General features: G+C 42.8%; 2 protein-coding genes across 8 annotated transcripts in view; one reads left to right on the top strand and one right to left on the bottom strand.

The window, feature by feature from the left end:
- Positions 1–3,729: 3,729 nt before the first annotated feature.
- On the bottom strand, positions 3,730–15,805 carry rgp1 (GP1 homolog, RAB6A GEF complex partner 1). 4 transcript variants are annotated; one of them, XM_029674310.1, is made up of 9 exons: positions 15,690–15,805; positions 14,847–14,967; positions 14,563–14,696; positions 12,994–13,077; positions 12,563–12,712; positions 5,630–5,773; positions 5,163–5,290; positions 4,906–5,083; positions 3,730–4,305 (listed from the first exon to the last, which is right to left on the bottom strand). In XM_029674310.1, exons 2-9 carry the CDS (start codon positions 14,960–14,962, stop codon positions 4,082–4,084), a joined length of 1,158 nt encoding a protein of 385 aa, XP_029530170.1. In that variant the 5' UTR covers positions 14,963–14,967; positions 15,690–15,805; the 3' UTR covers positions 3,730–4,081. The 4 variants fall into 4 exon arrangements, with proteins under 4 accessions (XP_029530170.1, XP_029530169.1, XP_029530167.1 ...); XM_029674309.1 differs by having other exon boundaries at positions 14,847–14,962; XM_029674307.2 differs by lacking the exon at positions 15,690–15,805 and adding an exon at positions 15,391–15,579.
- A 70-nt stretch (positions 15,806–15,875) lies between these two features.
- Positions 15,876–20,280, top strand: part of gba2 (glucosidase, beta (bile acid) 2) — a 34,544-nt gene continuing 30,139 nt past the window's right edge. Inside the window, exons 1-3 of one of the 4 annotated variants that reach the window (XM_029674304.2) lie at positions 16,035–16,607; positions 16,831–16,891; positions 17,046–17,335. In XM_029674304.2, the coding sequence (XP_029530164.1) occupies positions 17,145–17,335 (191 nt within the window). In that variant the 5' untranslated portion in view covers positions 16,035–16,607; positions 16,831–16,891; positions 17,046–17,144. The other 3 variants (XM_029674302.2, XM_029674305.2, XM_029674301.2) reach the window with 3 other exon arrangements.

Below are 20,280 nucleotides of genomic sequence, written 5' to 3'. Positions count from 1 at the left end.
TTTACCTAGTCAGTTGTACAACAACTAAATGCATTGAACCAAAATGTGTCTTCCACATGTAACCCAACCCCTCTGGATCAGAGAGGTGCGGGGTCTGCCTAAATCAACGTCCCTGTCATTGGTACTAATATTCTCCCCTCCTAGAACCTATGGATCCTATACAATAGGATGACGATGGTTTATGACGGATTCACACTCTTTGAATGACAAGGTGTTGTGTAGGATAGCCCTCTTAAAAAGAAATGAATTAGTGTCACACCCATTGTTACCTTCTTGGACGAGCAGTGAGACTGTCTCTCTCCTTTTCCCATTTCACATTTCATTACACATTTCTTCCTAAATGGAATTTTGGGTGTACAAAAGCCTACAAATGCATTTGTGAGAAATGTTAATGTTATAATTCTACCACTCTGAAATTCAGAATATCACGAAACACCAAACTCTGAAAGCGATACTTGCTAAGATACATTTTGATACAGTAGGCAATAGTTCTTTTGAGGCCCTCTGAGCAAGTACATTTGAATGATGTTTCAATCTCTCATTCATGGTAGACATTATGTAAATCTGAGACGTCTATTCTGTTAGTGGGTCATTGAAGGCTGGGGACGCTGTGTCCCTACCTCTCACAACAGGTTGTTGGTTCACACCATAGAGATGTATAACGATCTCTACTTGGTAATAAACGGTTTTGCATGGACATTGCCATTGAGGGCTTCCACCATTTTAAAGTACTCAACTGGGTGGGGATTCCTACAGGTTGGGATCATTGTCTTTTCTTGAAATTGTTTTGCCTAGTTTGTAAATGGCTTTGAGCTTTATCTCCAGCACTGCAGGTGGCGGTAAAATACCACTATTAGCTTTACACTTTTTTAAAACATTAAAATAATATACATATATATATATATATATATATTATTTTTGTAGATAGCTTCAATGGTGCCACCCATGCTATCAAATACACTATAATTGCACAGATACAAAGTTGAGACCTTTTTTCATCTCTATGGTCCGCACACACACAAAACACACACGCCTGCCACCTGCATGCAGCAGCCATAGCAGCGGCCACTATAAAAGTCATAAAACTAATATTGTCCTTTATGAGCTTCCTCTTCCCAAAAATCCAGCAGTTCACTCTCCATCTCCCTCTCTGTCTCTGTCTCCTCTGGGGGGCAACTGACTGCTGCTGCTGGACAGGGCCCGCATGAGGTCACAGACTGGAGACACGGCAGGCACGCCATGACATCACTATGAGCTCATCCCAACAAGGCAGACAGGGGTCAGTGGAGGCAGTAGGCCACTGACTTCATATACAATATGCATCTGTGTTTGCATGTCAGAACGTCTTAGTAACCACATAGTAACACATCTGGTAGGAAAAAAATCAAAGGAGACACTGCCACTGTCACTTTGTTTCTCAGGTGGAATCCTAAGTGAGACTGTAATGAAGATTGGAGATATCTACTTCATCCCCAATACGGAAACTATATGTGAATGAGTACAGAAAGAGTTCAAATTTCAATCAATAGATCAACCAGCATTTAAATCATGTTAGCTATTCATTTCTCCTTTCTCTCGCTTCTACCCCACAGCTCTCTCTCCTCCACCCCACAGCTCTCTCTCTTCCCTTTCACCTCTCTCCCCTTCTCCCTCTCCTCTCTGCTCCCTCTTACCTCTTTCTCTCCTTCTCCCCCCTTTCACCTCTCTCATCTCTCCCCTCTCACTCCTCCCTCCCTCTCTCATCTCCTCTCTTATCTCCTCTCACCTCTCTCCCCTTCTCACCCTCATCTGCTCTCCCTCTCTATCCTCCCTCTCACCTCTCTCCCCTTCTCCCTCTCTCTCCTTCCTCTCACCTCTCTCTTTCCCTCCCTGTCTTAGTCATCATAGGATGTGTCAATGTTTCTATCATTTTAGAGGTCATGCCCACTGGAGCGAAGAGGAGCTGATCTCCAGAGTGCCAAGGTGGTGCCAAGACACAGACTTTTTCCTCTTGCCCCCCCAACCCCAACCCTGTGACACCCCACAGGCCCCCTGCGCCTCACACCCCATGCCACGGCCGGTCCTCCTGATGAGGCTAACTTACCCCACCTCCCCCCGTCCGTTGCTGTCGTAAAGATTGTGGGGTATAAATGGAGGTGCGAAGTGGAGGAGAGGACTCAGAAAACTCTAAGAACCAGATCTAGAACTACAGAACTAGAACTAAAGAACATGAAGATGATGGACTCCATTGTTGGGAGAAACTGGACACTGACCTTCCTGGCTGGGACTCTGCTCTGGACCACCCGCTGCCTAGCTGCTCCCATGCAGTGTCACTTCAACTCTAAAGGTGAGAATATCATACTGAAAGGTGTTTTTCATTCAACAAATTTCTTTAGGTTGAAGATTCCGATTCTGTTCAGAGAGTATTTGGTAAAGCAGAAACGTTTTGGGGACCTGTCGAAAACTCATCCATTGTACATTCAGGCCAGAGTAGACTTTTTAAAATTCTGAATGTCTTGGATGGAGGAATCCATCTGAAGTCGAGTACAAAGTTCATGTGGACGTCCTGCGGATGAATATAGGTTGATTTGTATAATATGTGTGGGACTTGGGTTAACACCCCTGGTGGTCTGTCCCAGGCCTGTGTGTGTACGAGGGGAGACACTACTCCCTGGGGGAGTCCTGGATGGAGGACAGCTGTCTGCAGTGTACCTGTCTGCACCCCATGGGCGTCGGCTGCTGTGAGACGTGAGTCCACACACCTGTAATCAATGTGCCTTTCTGGGTAGTTGTGTTAGCATTAGCAGTAATAGGAATGTCATTTCCATGGTTGGGATGAGCTTGCCATTCAGCACAGCCATGTACATTGTGCCCAGAGTCAAGTAATGTAAGGGAAACAGGGTTGGGTCTGGATTTGATTGTGATGTGTAGAATTGGGACAGGCAACTTCAACATAGCATTGTTCTGTCAGGATATTGTCATTATGTCCTTTCAGAACACATATGACAGTGCTCATGATCGGCTGCCAATTACATTCCCCCTCTCTCCGTACAGGGAGCATCATGCTCTTTCAGAGCACATACGTACATATGGACTTTGAAAACCTACACCCCTCTCTCCGTACAGGGTGCATCGCCCGGTAGACTTCCCAGCTTGGTGTGAGGTTCGGGTGGACGCTCTAGCCTGTAAAGTGACCCTGGTGCAGAGCGCTGACCCTCGCCTGCCCTGCCTCCCTGGGAATGGACACAACCTGGGCCCCAGCCACGGCTCACGGGACAACTACCTGCAGATGGAGTAGACAGGGACCCCGGTCAGACAGTGGAGGGACGGCCTCATTGGAATGAATGTCGCCATTACAATGAGCCCGTCCTCCGATTTAAAGTGGAAACAGCCTCCACTGAAGTCGGGAAGATCAACTCCCTCCACCGCCAACCATCTCCGTCCATGTCAGTGTAATCCGAACGGTCCATTCTCACTTCAGTTGCAGATCAGTTAACATTTAAACCGCATGAATATTACAATACCGTAAGCAGTAAATGATACTCAGTTGGAAAGCAGAGGTGAGCCCACATAATGGAATCCCTCATTTACCACCCTGTAATGCACTACTGTAAAGCTTTTATAGTAATATATATATAACTATTGTTGTATTTCTTCTGTCCTGTCTTGCAGTTATCCTCTAAATAAAATTCTTGTTGCGTGAAAGTCATTTGTTGATTGTGTGGATAAAAGACTACTTTCAGATACATGTGGGATTTGAATTTGACATTTTAATTACTGATTCACATTGAACAGTGTTTCATTAACAATTTCAAAAATACAGTTGTACAGCATATAGCTCTTAAATAAAACACACTATTCATGTGACAAAGCAATGGACTCTTTAGGGGATTTTGAATAAAGGGGTAAACAATGAAATACTGTGAATGACCCCACAGATAGTAGCATTAAACACTGATCATCATCATCATGTTTCAGCTAGAAAAACAGGAAGGTGAGCATTCAAAGAAAAATATAGGATGCACTGCAAAATGTTAAAATATTAAAAACTGCAAAATTTGCCTGCTTTATATCTGGAATACATTCTTCCTTCCTCACACAGTTAAATGTTGATGCTGTTGGTCCCTGTAAACTGGGAGACGTAAGACGTCAGGGCTGGATTGGTGGGGAGCACTTTGATTGGCAGGTCCCAACTGAAGGTATCCACATCAACATGCTCCGCCCCAGTCCACACGGTGACCTCTGGTTGGTTTTGCAACACGTTGTGCGATTCCATAGGCTCTCGGGACGTGACGAACTCAAAGTGCAGACGCCATCGCAGGGTCACTGAGGAATGAGTTGAGAATGTCATGAAGCTGTCTAGGAGTAGACAGAGGGTTAAATACACAGGGAAGCTTTAGAGACAAAGACAAAAGGGTTGAGAAGCGAGTCATCGCATAGATTAAAAACAAGTCTTCGACTACATTAGAAATAAAATAAAAAAAACATTTTCAAATGGAGATTTACAATCAAAAGTGCTTCCAAGACTTGGTATAATCTGTCTAGGGAAACCATTTTATTGTGACGGTACAATGACTAGCCCAGATCATGACCAACATCCTCAGTCATCTATGAGAACAATGGTTTCTCTTGTCAAGTGCCCGCTCTGCTAAGCCAGATAATAAACAAAAAACTAACAGACAGACTCAAGCAGGGCAGGCTACTTGCTATTAACAAACATAGGGCAGAGAGATGAGTGGTGAATTCCTGATGCCCCTCAGCCACCTCTGAGCCTGGTTCCTCTCTAGGTATCTTCCTATGTTTCCTGGTCACTGTGCTCCTGCCTGCATTGCTAGCTCTTTGGGATTTTAGGCTGGGTATCTGTATAGCACTTCGTGCCACCACTTAATGAGATACATTTGATGGAAATTTGACTTAGCTACGTACCAATGTCTGTGCTGAAGCCGGGGGTGACGTTGAGGGGGACGGGGAGGGAGAAGTGGGTGGAAGCCGTGTGGAGGCAGGATTCTAAGTGACGACCGTGACCAGTCACACTGATCGACTGACCGGGACGCCGCTGGTACCCCTGCTGGATCTCCTCCTCACTCTGCAGGCTGACCGAGTACTGACAAACACACACTTTTAATATCCTCATTCAAGTAAAAATATGGCAGGCCCTGACACAGACATACGCGCGCACACACCTGTATACAGGGAATATCCCCTTCTGAGAAGTCGAAGGTGCCGATGATGTCCTCCCCTAGTCTGTAGACGGTCTTGAAAATGCAGAACTTGGCCACCTTCCCCCGCATGTTGGTGATGTTGAACAGATCTGCGGGAGACAGGGGTCAAAGGTCACATGCATTCCACATTGCTGCTAAACACACACACACACACAATGTCTGCAATGTCTTTTGTTGTGTCGGACCCCAGTAAGACTAGCTGTCGCCATGGAGAACCTAATAAATCTAATCAGAAACAAACAGATTAGAGATCAATGGATTGGAGTCTGCAAAAAAAAACTCAGTACATCATCTAGCTGATGTGGAACACAAGTAACATTAAAGAAGGAGGCTCATAAGAGCTGCCACATAGCACTGGTCAAAAGTAGTGCACTATAAAGGGAATAGGTTGTCATTGGAGAATTAGCCTAGGAGAACAAGAGACTGACGGGGACAGCGGCGTGAGGTGATCGTCAGCATGTCCAGAGCTCTCTCCAGGGGGCGGTCGTCTCTCCGCCCACCCTCCTCCTCCTCCAGGAAGGGGTTAGAGGGGGCCACCTCCTCATCCTGGGGGAACGGGGGCTCCGGCATGCCTACGACAGGGACATCATGTCACTCATTTTGAACAATGTCATTTTATAGGAGGAAAACATGTCCACAACAGGCATTTCATACATAGTGCACCCTTTTACATTTTGTTATGTTGCAGTCTGAATTTCAAAGGGATTCAATTGAAATTGTGTCACTGATCTATACACAATAGTCCATAATGTCAGTAGAATTTGTTTACAATAAAATGTAAAGCTGAAATGTTTTGAGTAAATAAGTATTTCAACCCCTTTGTTATGGCATGCCAAATCAGTTCAGAACTAAAAATGTGATTAACAAGTCACATAATCAGTTCCATACTATGTTATTAATAGTGTTTAACATGATTTTTGAATGACTACCTCATCTCTGTAACCCACAAATACAATTATCTGTAAGATCCCTTAATCGAGTTGTGAATTTCAAGCATAGATTCATCCAAAAGTCCAGGGAGGTTTTTCAATGCCTCACAAAGAAGGGCACCTATTGGTAGAGGTGTAAAAAAACAAAAAAAAAAAAAACAGATGAAATATCTCCGCAGCTTAGAGAATATCCCTCTAAACTGCGGAGAGAAGCACGAGATTGAATATCCCCCTTAGTTATCACCATATCCCTTTACTGTGGGAATTCTGATCAAATAAATACAATATTAGCCATTTCAATGCAACATACCGCAAAAAAATGAACTACGCAAGACTTCAACTAGCCTGTACCCCTTCACACTGACTCGGTACCGGTGCCCCCTTAATATAGCCTCATTATTATGTTACTTTTATTATTTTAGCCTACTTGGTAAATGTTTTCTTCTTTAACTGCACTGTTAGTTAAGGGCTTGTAAGTAAGCATTTCACGGTAAAGTCTACACTTGTTGTATTTGGCACATGTGGCAAATAAAGTATGATTTGAAGACTTAGTATGCAAAACTAACTATGCAAGATATTTTGTTATAGGCAGAACGCATCGGAGTAGGGTTCTATTACATTGACAGCCCGTATTCTACACAGAATGGAGCGCCATAACCAATCAGAGCTGCAGTAGGCCTATATGTAAATAGATGCCATAAATGCAACTGTGCCATTCACTTTGAACTGGACTGTGTTTACAGCATGAGTGGTTGTGAGTAGATGCACTTGTTTTGAGATTAAAGCGAGAGCTGCATGTAGCCACGTGCAGAGGAAGTGTTGTATTTTGAGACAGGCTTGAATAAGCTAAGTAGCCAATAGGCAGAGGGTAGCATTATGGTATGGGGAATAATGCATTTTATCTTGAAAAGTGGAGTCTTCCATCAAACAACAGTGGACAAACAGGTTAATGTCAAGCCCTGCATGTTTTCATCAAAAGTCTCATGGAATGTAGGCCTACATTGAACACCACACATTGGCTGCTAACGCAGGCTGAATGATAGACCAGCTATTTCCATGTTCTGAGATGCATTTGCTCCATTATTTTTGATGATAGGCATACAATATGATCATCCATAGTAACCTACTTTTCCACTTTCTGAAACTTAAAGCGGGTACATTGGTGTGCACATGCTGGAAGTGGCACAGAATTTTCACAACATTCAAGTTCGTGCTCAGCAGAGGGAACATTACCTTTAAACATGGTGAAGTTATTAATTACACTTTGGATGGTGTAACAATACACCCAGTCACTAAAGATAAAAGGTGCCCTTCCTAACATAGTTGCTGGAGAGGAAGGAACATGCTCAGGGATTTCACCATGAGGCCAAAAAATATTTTTGTGTTAGTTTTTTTTACCCCTTTTTCAAGATATCCAATTGGTACTTAGTCTTGCCCCGTCGCTCTAACTCCTGTATGGACTCGGGAGAGGTGAAGGTCGAGAGCCATGCGTCCTCCAAAATATGACCCTGCTAAGCCTCACTGCTTCTTGACACACTGCTCGCTTAACCCGGAAGCCAGCAGCACCACCACCGTGGCAGAGGAAACAACGTACAACAGGCAACATGAGTGTGCAGTCGCCCTGCCCGCCACAAGGAGTCGCAAGAGCGCGATGGGACAAGGACAGCCCTGCCAGCCAAACCCTCCCCTACCCTGGACAATGCTGGGCCAATTGTGTGCCGCCTTATAGGTCTCCCAGTTGCGACCAGCAACACAGCCTGGAATCAAACCCGAGGCGATAGTGACGCCTCTAGCAATGCCTTAGACCGCTGCGCCACTTGGGAGGCCCGGCCAATGATGACTTTAAAACGGTCAGAGTTTAATGGTTACGATATGAGAAAACTGAGCATTGCTCAACAACACCGTACTCCACAATACTAACCTACATGGCAGTGAAAAGGAGGAAGACTGTACACAATAAAAAATAATTACAAAACATGCATTGTGGCAAAGAAATTAACTTTTTGACCCGAATACAAAGCGTTATTTTTAGGGAAAACCAAACATCACTGAGTACGACTCTATATTTTCATGCATGGTGGTGGCTGCATCATGTTATGGATCTGAATGTCTGAAGGACTAGGGAGTTGTTTTTATATAAAAACAGAATATAGCTATAAACACAGGCAGAGGAAATCCTGGTTCAGTCTGCTTTCCAACAGACACTGGGAGACTAATTCACCTTTCAGCAGGACAGGCCTTTATCTGCAGTGCATTCAGAAAGCCTTCAGACCCCTTGACTTTTTCCACATTACGTTACAGCCTTATTCTAAAATGGATTAAATCGCTCCCCCCCCAAATGTAAAAAGAAACTGAAATACATTTACATAAGTATTCAGACCCTTTACTCAGTACTTTGTTGAAGCACCTTTGGCAGCAATTACAGCCTCTAGTCTTCTTGGGTTTGACGCTACAAGCTTGGCACACCTTTATAGAGGGAGTTTTTCTTCTCTGCAGATCCTCTCAAACTCTGACAGGTTAGATGGAGAGCGTTGCTGCACAGCTATTTTCAGGTCTCTCCAGAGATGTTCGATCAGGTTTAAGTCTGGGCTCTGGCTGGGCCTCTCGAGGACATTCAGAGACTTGTCCCGAAGCCACTGCTGCATGGTCTTGGCTGTGTGCTTAGGGTTGTTCCGTTGGAAGGTGAACAGTCACCCCAGTCTGAGGCCTTGAGTTCATCTTTGCCTTAATCCTGACTAGTCTCAGTCCCCCCCGCTAAAAAACATCCCCACAGCATGATGCTGCCACCACCACGATTCACCGTAGGAATGGTGCAAAGTTTCCTTCAGACGTGGCGCTTAGCATTCAGGCCAAATAGTTCAATCTTGGTTTCATCAGAGTCAGGGTATATGCAACAGTTTGGCCTGCTTGGCTCGTTGCAAACTATTTTGCCAGAATTTTACATAATTAATTATTATGACATAACATTGAAGGTTGCACAATGTAACAGCAATATTTAGACTTAGGGATGCCACCCGTTAGATAAAATAGAGAACGGTTCCGTATTTCACTGAAAGAATAAACAGTTTTCAAAATGATAGTTTCTGGATTTGACCGTATTAATGACCTAAGGCTCGTAGTTCCGTGTGTTATGTTATAATTAAGTCTATGGTTTGATAGAGCAGTCTGACTGAGCAGTGGTAGTCAGCAGCAGGCTCGTAAGCATTAATTCAAACAGCACTTTACTGCGTTTGCCAGCAGCTCTTCGCAATGTTTCAAGCATTTCGCTGCTTATGACTTCAAGCCTATCAACTCCTGAGATTAGGCTGGCAATACTCAAGTACCTATTAGAACATCCAATAGTCAAAGGTATATGAAATATAAATGGTATAGAGATAAACAGTCCTATAATAACTACAACATAAAACATCTTACCTGGGAATATTTAAGACTCATGTTAAAAGGAACCACCAGCTTTCATATGTTCTCATGTTCTGAGCAAGGAATTTAAACGTTAGCTTTTTTGCATGGCACATATTACACTTTTACTTTATTCTCCAACACTTTGTTTTTGCATTCTTTAAACCAAATTGAACAGGTTTCATTATTTATTTGAGACTAAAATTGATTTTATTGATGAATTATATTAAGTGAAAATAAAAGTGTTCATTCAGTATGGGTATTAAAATCATAATCGGTCGACCTCTAATTTTAAGGCCTACCTTCAAACGCAGTGCCTCTTTGCTTGACATCATGGGAAAAGCAAAAGAAAATCAGCCAAGACCTCAGAAAACAAATGTGTAGATCTGTACAAGCCTGGTTCATCCTTGGGAGCAATTTCTAAACGCCTGAAGGTACCACGTTCATCTGTACAAACAATAGTACGCAAGTATAAACACCATGGGACCATGCAGCCATCATACCGCTCAGGAAGGGGACACGTTCATCTCTAGGAGACAGAACCTACTTTGGTGCGAAAAGTGAAAATCTATCCCAGAACAGCAGCAAAGGACCTTGTGAAGATGGTGGAGGAAACAGGTACAAAAGTAACTATATCCACAGTAAAACAAGCCCTATATCGACATAACCTGAAAGGCTGCTGAGCAACCTCTCCAAAACCGCCATAAAAAAGCCAGACTATGGTTTGCAACTGCACATGGGGACAAAGATCGTACGTTTTGGAGAAATGTCCTCTGGTCTGATGAAACAAAAATAGAACAGTTTGGCCATAATGACCCTCGTTATGTTTGGAGGAAAAAAGGGGAGGCTTGCAAGCCGAAGAACACCATCCCAACCGTGAAGCACGGGGGTGGCAGCATCATGTTGTGGGGGTGCTTTGCTGCAGGAGGGACTGGTGCACTTCACAAAATAGATGGCATCACGAGGGGGGAAATTTGTGTGGATATATTGAAGCAACATCTCAAGACATCAGTCAGGAAGTTAAAGCTTGGTCATTGTCATGACGTTGGCCTCTTTGGGTATAGCAAGCCCCATCCCCCTCTCCCTGCCTCCAACTAGGTTGCTGTGGTCAGAGAGATGTCGTAAATTCCTGAGGATCTCCTCATGGACACAGTATAGAGAGAGTACATTTTCATAGAGAACAAAGCAATTCTTTCCACCTCACAGAACTTGAGGTACAAACAAATTTCATGTTCAGGAGGAAGTATAAAAGATCGGTGAAGAATCCAGCTACGAACTGGTCCGTTTGTTACAACTTGGGGAAGCTCATGGGAGACTGTGGCCACATTACCATAACACTGTTTATATAATAGCCTCAGATATGAGGTTTACATCTAATCGTTGTATAAGATGAATGAGTATGATACTGTTTGTATAATATGATTTGGGACTGTTTAATGAAGAAAAATACAATTCCCTTTTGATTTGAACTAAATCAGAGGACCGCCCCTGAGCCCAGTTAGGGTCAGGCGTCCTGGGACAGGCCTCTTCTGCCATTCCGAATAAAACCCAACTTTGAGAAATTATCACCAGACCGAGCTCAATTACAAGATGGCTAAAGGTTGCAGACCATGCTTTTCTCCACTAAGAGGAGAGAAAGACTCTTAGACTATCGATACCGACAGAATAAGAACAAGTCTTTGATATTAATTACTAGTCTGCAGCTGGGAATTCGGTATCATTGAACACGAAGAACGACAACCTCCGAAACATCCATTCTATAACAATGTCACTCTGAACTATCCACTATAACCACGAAAGGGAGAGAGGACGAAACTCTCCAGAAACAAACTTTTCACCAGCAATCAAGACAACACACTGAGCATGAATATATATATATTGATTGCAATTGTTCCCGAAAGAGTAAGCGTTCATGTGTAAAGGATTAGCATTTCAATTGTTATAATTATCACTCTGTAGTGACTTTAGTCGACCCCCCACTTCCCCTTTTGTCTAACAAGCCGCGATGCCGGTTTAGCCCACATTCTCCTATCATTTCTTGTAACCACATTTACCTTGTTTGCTTATGCATTCCTGTGAATTACTTAGTAATAAATAAATTATTTAAGACAATTGATGTATGGATGACTCATAGTGAAGACTGGGATCGTGCAGATTACCAACAATTTACGACGTTTGGAATGAGACTAACGTGAAGTAAAGTAAATAATTCATTAATTCGAAGACTAATTGATCAGATAAAATATCTGAAAAGTTATTTTAGGAAATTATAACTTTGTAATCTGAATATATTTCCTTGGTGCCCCGACTTCCTAGTAATTACAGTTACATGATTAATCAGTCTAATCGCGTAATACTAATTACAGAGAATATTTGATAAAAACTATAAGTCTTCAGTTAATGATAGTAAAGACACGACACCATAAATGGGTCTTCCAAATGGACAATGACCCCAAGCATACTTCCAAAATTGTGGGAAAATGGCTTAAGGACAACAAAGTCGAGGTATTGGAGTGGCCATCACAAAGCCCTGACCTCAGTCCTATAGACAATTTGTGGGCAGAAATGAAAAAGCATGTGTGAGCAAGTAGGCCTACAAACCTGACTCAGTTACATCAGCTCGGTCAGGAGGAATGGGCCATAATTCACCCAACTTATTGTGGGAAGCTTGTGGAAGGCTACCCGAAACATTTGACCCAAGTTAAACAATTTAAAGTCAATGCTACAAAATACTAATTAAGTGTATGTACACTTCTGACCCACTGGGAATGTGATGGAAGAAATAAAAGCTCAAATAAATCTACTATTATTCTGAAATGTCATATTCTTAAAATAAAGTGGTGATCCTAACTGACTTTTTGCTAGGATTAAATGTCAGGAATTGTGAAAAACTGAGTTTAAATGTATTTGGCTACGGTGTGTGTGTGTGTATATATATATATATATATATAGATATCTCCTTTCTGAACACAACTGATGTGAGATGTACTTCTGTTGATTAGACTGAGTAAGAGGGTCAGGAGGACAGCTCACCATGCAGGACGAGGACTCTGAAGGGGACCCTCAGTAGTTTGATTGGAGAGCTGACCCTCTGGCAGCCGATGGTCAGCTTATAAACATACTTCACTGACTGGCCTCGAAAACTAGGAGGCCCGTCGTTGGGAACCACCTCACTGTATGAGTCTGAGGGAGGAAAAAGTAGTGAGAGAGCAAGAGAAACTGTAGCTCAAACGGTAAAGCACGGCTCCTATAAAGCCAGGAAAGTGGGTTACATTCCTGGGACCACCCATATTTAAATGTATTTTTAAATGCATGCTTGCTTGACTAAGTTGCTGTGGATAAATGCGTCTGCTAAATAGCACACATATAAAAAAAAGATTGCGGGGGGATGGAGAAAGGAGATGATTGAGTGAATCCCCTCTGATCTGATTTCTATTCTCTGAGTCCAGTTGTGGTGCTCTTACAAGTTCTGCTCTCTCCGGGGTCTAGGCGCAGGTCACAGAATAGTATCTTGGGAGGCGTGTCCAACATGCACTGCCCTCCTTCTCCTGGTGAAGAAAGCAGGTAGAGGGAAAGAAAAGGTCATTTTGTATCAGACCCCCCCCCCCCCCCAAAAAAAAATAAGAATAATCTACTCCATGCACTTAAAGTGAAAAGTAAGCTAAATGTATTATGTGCTAATTCAGTCAAGCCAAGACGATTTGACTGCGCAGGCAGCAGTGGTTTAAGGGTGTCAAGGCAGCATACACATACAGCATGGTTAATTTGGGTCAATCGAAAGCAGTCAATTTAGTCAGTAAACTGAAATTCCTATTCAATAATTGAAAAAGGGCAACTACGAGAAGCTATTGATGTAAAAAGTAATTCAACTTTTTAGGGGGAATTTTTAATTAAAATCCCTTCCTGAATTGACAGACACAAACATTCACAGTATACTAACAGTCCCAGGGTTAATCTCCATCACAAGGTGTAATGTACAGTCATGGTGGCTCAGACAGACTGGGGATACAAAATGGCACCCTGTTCCCTATGTAGTTCATTAGGGGCCAAAGGGCTCAGGTCAAAAGTAAGTAGGGAATAGGGTGCCATTTGGGATAGATAGCATTTGTACAGAGACAGGTATAAAGGGCATAGGGGAGGCCCTTCACACTGAGCAGATGGGTAAGATTTGGGGGGGGCAGTAAGTACATACAATACCAATCAAAGGTTTGGACCTGCCTAATCATTCAAGGCTTTCTTTATTTTTACTATTTAGTGAAGACATCAAAACTATGAAATAACACACATGGAATCATTTAGTAACCAAAACAAAGTGTTAATAAATCAAAACATATTTATATTTGAGATTCTTCAAAGTAGCCACCCTTTGCCTTGATGACAGCGTCGCACACTCTTGGCATTCTCTCAACCAGCTTCATGAAGCAGTCACCTGGAATGCATTTAAATTGACAGGTGTCTTGTCATTCTGCAGCGATACGCCATCCCATCTGGTTTGCACTAAGTGGGAGTATCATTTGTTTTTCAACAGGACAATGACCCAACACACCTCCAGGCTGTGTAAGGGCTACTTGACCAAGAAGAAGAGTGATGAGTGCTGCGTCAGATGACCTGGCCTCCACAATCCCCCGACCTCAACCAAATTGAGATGGTTTGGGATGAGTCGGACCACAGAGTGAAGGAAAAGGAGCCAATAAGTGCTCAGCATGTGGGAACTCCTTCAAGAATGTTGGAAATGCATTCCAGGTAAAGCTGAATGCCAAGCGTGTGCAAAGCTGTCGTCAAGGAAAAGAGTGGCTACTTTGAAGAATCTCAAATATATTTTGTTTAACACTTTTTTGGTTACTACATGATTCCATGTGTTATGTTATAGTTTTGATGTCTTCACTATTATACAATGTAGAAAATAGTACAAATAAAGTAAGACCCTTTTGACTGGTACTGTAACTAAAATAAATATATTATAGTTGCATTTTGACACTTTCCACCTCCCTCAACATGTGTGTGTGGATTCTTTATTATGTCTAGCCACTCACCTCTGCTGGGGATGAGGACAGTGTCGCTCTCTGCCTGGACATCCTGCTTGGTGCCCTGGGCTGGCAGCGCCACTCTGCTCTCACTGGCATGGAACTGGCAGTGGATCTGGGCACTGGCCCACGCCAGCATCTCACTGACACACACACTTTTTAGTCATGTTTTGAGACTTTTTACCCCATGTAACCTTACATACAGTATAGCTAACTAAAATGTACATGCATATAATCACAATTGAGCACTACTGAAGAATGGGTGATTTGTGAGTGAGAGAAAGATAACAGACCTGCTGGCGGAGGTGGAGAGATGGGATATGGGGTTGGTGAAGGTGATGAGACACTCCATCACCTCCCCGGCCAGGAACACCGGGCCTCGGGCCATTGAGGCCACCACCTCGATCATCTGTACTTGAGGAACACAAAATAATATATAACACTTTTATTTAACCAGGTAGGCTAGTTGAGAACAAGTTCTCATTTACAACTGCAACCTGGCCAAGATAAAGCAAAGCAGTTCGACACATGCAACAACAGAGTTACACATGGCATAAACAAACATACAGTCAATAATACAGTAGAAAAAAAATGTAAACAGTAACGTTATAACACACGTTATTTGGAACGGCAGCTAGCTATGTTTTTAAAAAACGTGTTGTGTTAGCTCGGTAGTTTGGTTATTTTGAGCGAGACCTTGCTAAATTCAATTGCAGCGAGATAAGAATATGTTAACTAGTTAGGGTTATCTACTGACTGCTGTCTCCAAATCAGTCATTTAGGTAGCTATCAAGTTAGGCTAACCATTGAAGTAGAATAATGTTTTGAAAACCATACCTTGGCCTCAGATGTGGCACCAGCTAACCAATGAGTTACGACTCAAATTTAGGTCATCCAAATCAAACTGTCAAATCGATATGAAATACCCACTGTAAGTATTTGTAAAATCTTTGAGACAATTCAACAACACAACAACATATCATTAATAAAGCGTTCCATCTCACAACTGCACGAACATAACGTATCGAACATAACGTATCGCGGGGTAAAATTGAAAAGGCGTTCAACGTACTATTTTCCCGGTATTGGACACAACTATTGAACCCGATGAATTAATAAATGTGTGTTATACTTACAAATGATCAGTTCAATTCCAATTTTACAAATGACCAGTTCAAATCCAATTTGACAAGCATTGTCTCAAATGTGTATTTTCAGGAATAACATTTTGTTGGCCATCTAAAGGAGCTCCGTGGCATATGGGAGGAGCTATTTATATTGTAAGTAGCTAGTGTGGGTTTATAGTGTGTTCGGGAACATTTATTGGACATAACAGTGCTAATATATTTAATAACAGCCATAATATGACACTCACATACTTTATGCAATCAACCTTACTGCATATAGAGGAAAAATATAGTTCGTTTTGCACAAATTGGAGGAACGGTATAAATACCTCCCCCCATCTTTCCTGGTGAGTTGGCCCAGTCTCACAAAATGAACTTCAATAGTGTAGCCTACTGTAAGACTTTGCATATTGGGCGCTCTCCTAGCACTATTTCAACTTGTCACTCAGGTCGGCTGTCCGTTTAGAATTGCATTTGGACATCTACCAGAGAGTAGTCGTGCGAAATCGTTAATCTGACATTGCTACTGTATTTTGAACAGAATGATACAGCCTACGTGACCAAGAATCTGACTCTGAAATCAAAACCGGGTGTCTACGGATTTGCAGAAGCTCTCTGTCTGACGACAAACCCACGTCTATTGAGATGTTAACGTCAGTTAGCTTCAATATTCGTTGAAAACCTCTAGCTAGCTAACCAGGCGACCGGTATCCATTGTCCTTCATTGCATGCGTAGCTAACTACCTGTGCATGTTCTGCATAATGCAGGTATTTCAATAGCTCGTTGTTGTTTACTTGGACACATTAACTGGCGACAGTAGACGCCACTGGCTAAACCACCTGCGCACACACGCCTCGATAGGTGCCAGTGCCCGTTCTACCACACTGGACTATCAGGGTCTCGGATAGATACCTGGGTCAACAACGGTGAGAGCAAGTTGAAGTTTACCTTCCTTACTGTTGCCTCTACTATCTTTGACATTTCCAAACATCACTTTTCGTTAGAGAGCTGGCTTGAGACCTTATGTCATCTCAGATAAATTATCGCTCTTGAAGGCATATACATTATTCAACAGATCATAGTTTGTGGTAAATTTAATCTCTTATTATTTAATATTATTATGGCAAGTTGTCTTCCCACTTGATGAAGATGGAGGAATAATTATCTGAGAACTACATACCTGTCCTCACCTGATGGACCTGTTGCCCAGGTATCTAAAGTTGTTCATTTAGGAATCCTCACACGTGAATAAAAATAAGTTCAGTTGAGAAATGTATTTGTTTTACTGCCACTCAAATGGCTCTAGGGCACTTGACAAATGGATTCTTCTTGCACAACCCAGACAATTATCTTGTTTCCAACAGGTTTAACAGGGGTTGTTCCGACTCAGCGGAATAGACACCGGGCAGGTTCCCGTTCGCAAGAAGAGCTCCCTTTCCTTTCTATCCGACTACCGGCTGAACATGGAGTCGGGTGACAACAGCTCAACAGCCGAGCTCATGAGTCGGTATGTGTCTTTAGAACTCGGCTATGGGGTACCGAAGGACGGCTGGCGGATCTGCTTGGCGCATGAGTTCAAGGAGAAAAGGAAGCCGTTTCAAGCCAAAGATGTGTCCCTCTCCAACATCGTTGAACACATTGGCCTTGGAGTCAGGTGAGCCCCCTGAACACCACCTCTCATCGTGTCAAGCCAGCCAGTTACTATAGCCAAACTGTGTTATTCATAGTATTTATACTTAAAGGAGAGATATTTGTGTTCTATGGTTGAGCACAATGCATCTTTATTCTACATAGTGGCAAGGAGAGGCATTTTTCAGTGCAAGGGTATGTAGCCTATCACTTTTCTCTGGCATGGGTCCCTATGGTGCAGCAGAGCAGCCTACCTGCCAGGGTGCCAGGTGTAGTCTCATGTTTCTTTGCTTGTCCAAAAGGGCAGGTGTGTGTGAGACATGTACATATGCAGGTGCTGTGACTGGTAGTGGGTAAAGAAACACACAACCCAGCTTCTTCTCCACACGGGTCTCTCACACCTCAATCCTTCACTTACTTGACATAGAAACACAAGCTAGCTTTGTTGTGGAAATGACTTGCCTCAGTCTGTGTTTGACACCAAGGCCTAATTCTATCCTGCATGGTTTTCTAACATCTGTGGACTGATTGGTGGTTGTTGTTGCTCCCCCTCTGAAACCATTTGAGACTCATAATATTACATTCAGGACATGCCAGCTTAGACCTTGTACTGCTGCCAGCCCAGAATCCTGCATTCCTGAGAGTAGGTTAATCAGGTGTGGGTGGCTTGCTTGATACAAAGCTGATATTGATCTACTGTAGGCCTGCAGTGCTTCTGGTAACAAAACAATGAAAGTAAGGATTACCAGCAGAAGATAAAAACAGCCTGTTGGACCTGGGTTGTTTTCAGCTGTGCTATTGGAGTTGGGAATCATGCGGAGAACACACACACACACACACACAGTGTGTTTTAGATTAATCACATGTGAAAAGATATCCTCAGTGGTACGGAGGTGATGTCACTGTTTGGTTTGACCTGGCTGGTGGGTGTATTAACATGGCAACTACTGCAGACCGACTGCAACTAGATCAACTGGAAAATTAACATCTGTTAGCTTTAAATAACAAAGTAATACAATAATGCTTTAAATAATATGCCAACAGCACTACAGTTGAAGTTGGAAGTTTATATACACCTTAGCCAAATACATTTAAACTCAGTTTTTTAAAATTCCTGACATTTAATCATTGTGAAACATTCCCTATTTTAGGTCAGTTAGGATCACCACTTTATTTTAAGAATGTGAAATGTCAGAATAATAGTAGAGAGAATAATTTATTCTTATTTATTTCATCACAATCCCAGTGGGTCAGAAGTTTACATACACTCAATTAGTATTTGGTAGCGTTGCCTTTAAATTGTTTAACTTGGGTCAAATGTTCTGAGTAGCCTTACACGAGCTTCCCACAATAAGTTGGGAGAATTTTGGCACATTCCTCTTGACAGAGCTGGTGTAACTGAGTCAGGCTTGCAAGCATCCCCCTTTTTCCTCCAAACATAACGATGGTCATTATGGCCAAACAGTTCTATTTTTGTTTCATCAGAGCAGAGCATTTCTCCAAAAAGTATGATATTTGTCCCATGTGTAGTTGCAAACCGTGATCTAGCTTTTTTATGGTGGTTTTGGTGCAGTGGCTTCTTCCTTGCTGTGCGGCCTGTCTATAGGACAAATTTTTCTATGGATATAGATACTTTTGTACCTGTTTCATCCAGCATCTTCACAGTGTCCTTTGCTGTAGTTCGTGGGTGGATTTGCACTTTTTTCACCAAAGTACGTTCATCTCTAGGAGACAGAAAGCATCTCCTTCCTGAACGGTATGACGGCTGCGTGGTCCCATGGTATTTATACTTGCGTACTATTGTTTGTACAGATGAACGTGGTACTTTCAGGCATTTGGAAATTGCTCCCAAGGATGAACCAGACTTGTGGAGGTCATGGCTGATTTCTTGATTTTTTTCCCATGATGTCAAATCAAATTTTATTTACCACATACACATGGTTTGCAGATGTTAATGCGAGTGTAGCAAAATGCTTGTGCTTCAAGTTCTGACAATGCAGTAATAACCAATGAGTAATCTAACCTAACAATTCCACAACTACTACCTTCTACACAAGTGTAAAGGGATAAAGAATATGTACATAAAGATGTATAAATGAGTGATGGTACAGAACGGCATAGGCAAGATGCAGTAGATGGTATCGAGTACAGTATATACATATGAGATGAGTAATGTAGGGTATGTAAACATAAAGTGGCATAGTTTAAAGTGGCTAGTGATACATTTTTTACATCAGTTTCCATTATTAAAGTGAGCTGAGTCAGTATGTTGGCAGCAGCCACTCAATGTAGTGGTGGCTGTTTAACAGTCTGATGGCCTTGAGATAGAAGCTGTTTTTCAGTCTCTCGGTCCCTTTTTTGATGCACCTGTACTGACCTCTCCTTCTGGATGATAGCGGGGTGAACAGGCAGTGGTTCGGGTGGTTGTTGTCCTTGATCTTTATGGCCTTCCTGTGATATCGGGTGGTGTAGGTGTCCTGGAGGGCAGGTAGTTTGCCCCCGGTGATGCGTTGTGCAGACCTCACTACCCTCTGGAGAGCCTTACGGTTGCGGGCCGAGCAGTTGCCGTACCAGGCGGTGATACAGCCCGACAGGATGCTCTCGATTGTGCATCTGTAGAAGTTTGAGTGCTTTCGGTGACAAGCCGAATTTCTTCAGCCTCCTGAACAGCGCAAACTAATTGAAAGAGGAGTGGGAGGCCCGGTGCACAGCTGAGCAAGAGGACAAGTACATTAGTGTCTAGTTTGAGAAACAGATGCCTCACAAGTACTCAACTGGCAGCTTCATTAGATAGTACCTGCAAAACACCAGTCTCATCTAATGAAGCTGCCAGTTGAGGACTTGTGAGGCGTCTTTCTCAAACTAGACACTCTAATGTACTTGTCCTCTTGCTCAACTGTGCACCGGGGCCTCCCACTCCTTCAATTATGGTTAAAGCCAGTTTGCGCTGTTCTGTGAAGGGAGTAGTAC

Source organism: Oncorhynchus nerka, linkage group LG12 (assembly GCF_034236695.1).
Source record: "Oncorhynchus nerka isolate Pitt River linkage group LG12, Oner_Uvic_2.0, whole genome shotgun sequence".
In the NCBI taxonomy this organism is placed as follows: domain Eukaryota; kingdom Metazoa; phylum Chordata; class Actinopteri; order Salmoniformes; family Salmonidae; genus Oncorhynchus; species Oncorhynchus nerka.
This window is presented reverse-complemented; position numbering and strand designations above follow the sequence as displayed.

Excerpts from the sequence above, each read along its gene's own strand:
- rgp1 (XM_029674310.1), bottom strand. The coding sequence starts at position 14,962 with ATGATCGAGGTGGTGGCCTCAATGGCCCGAGGCCCGGTGTTCCTGGCC. Across the intron at positions 14,697-14,846 it reads CTCTCCACCTCCGCCAGCAG|TGAGATGCTGGCGTGGGCCA; the intron begins GTCTGTTATCTT and ends TGTGTGTGTCAG. Across the intron at positions 5,291-5,629 it reads CACCTCACGCCGCTGTCCCC|ATCTGTTCAACATCACCAAC; the intron begins GTCAGTCTCTTG and ends TGTCTCCCGCAG.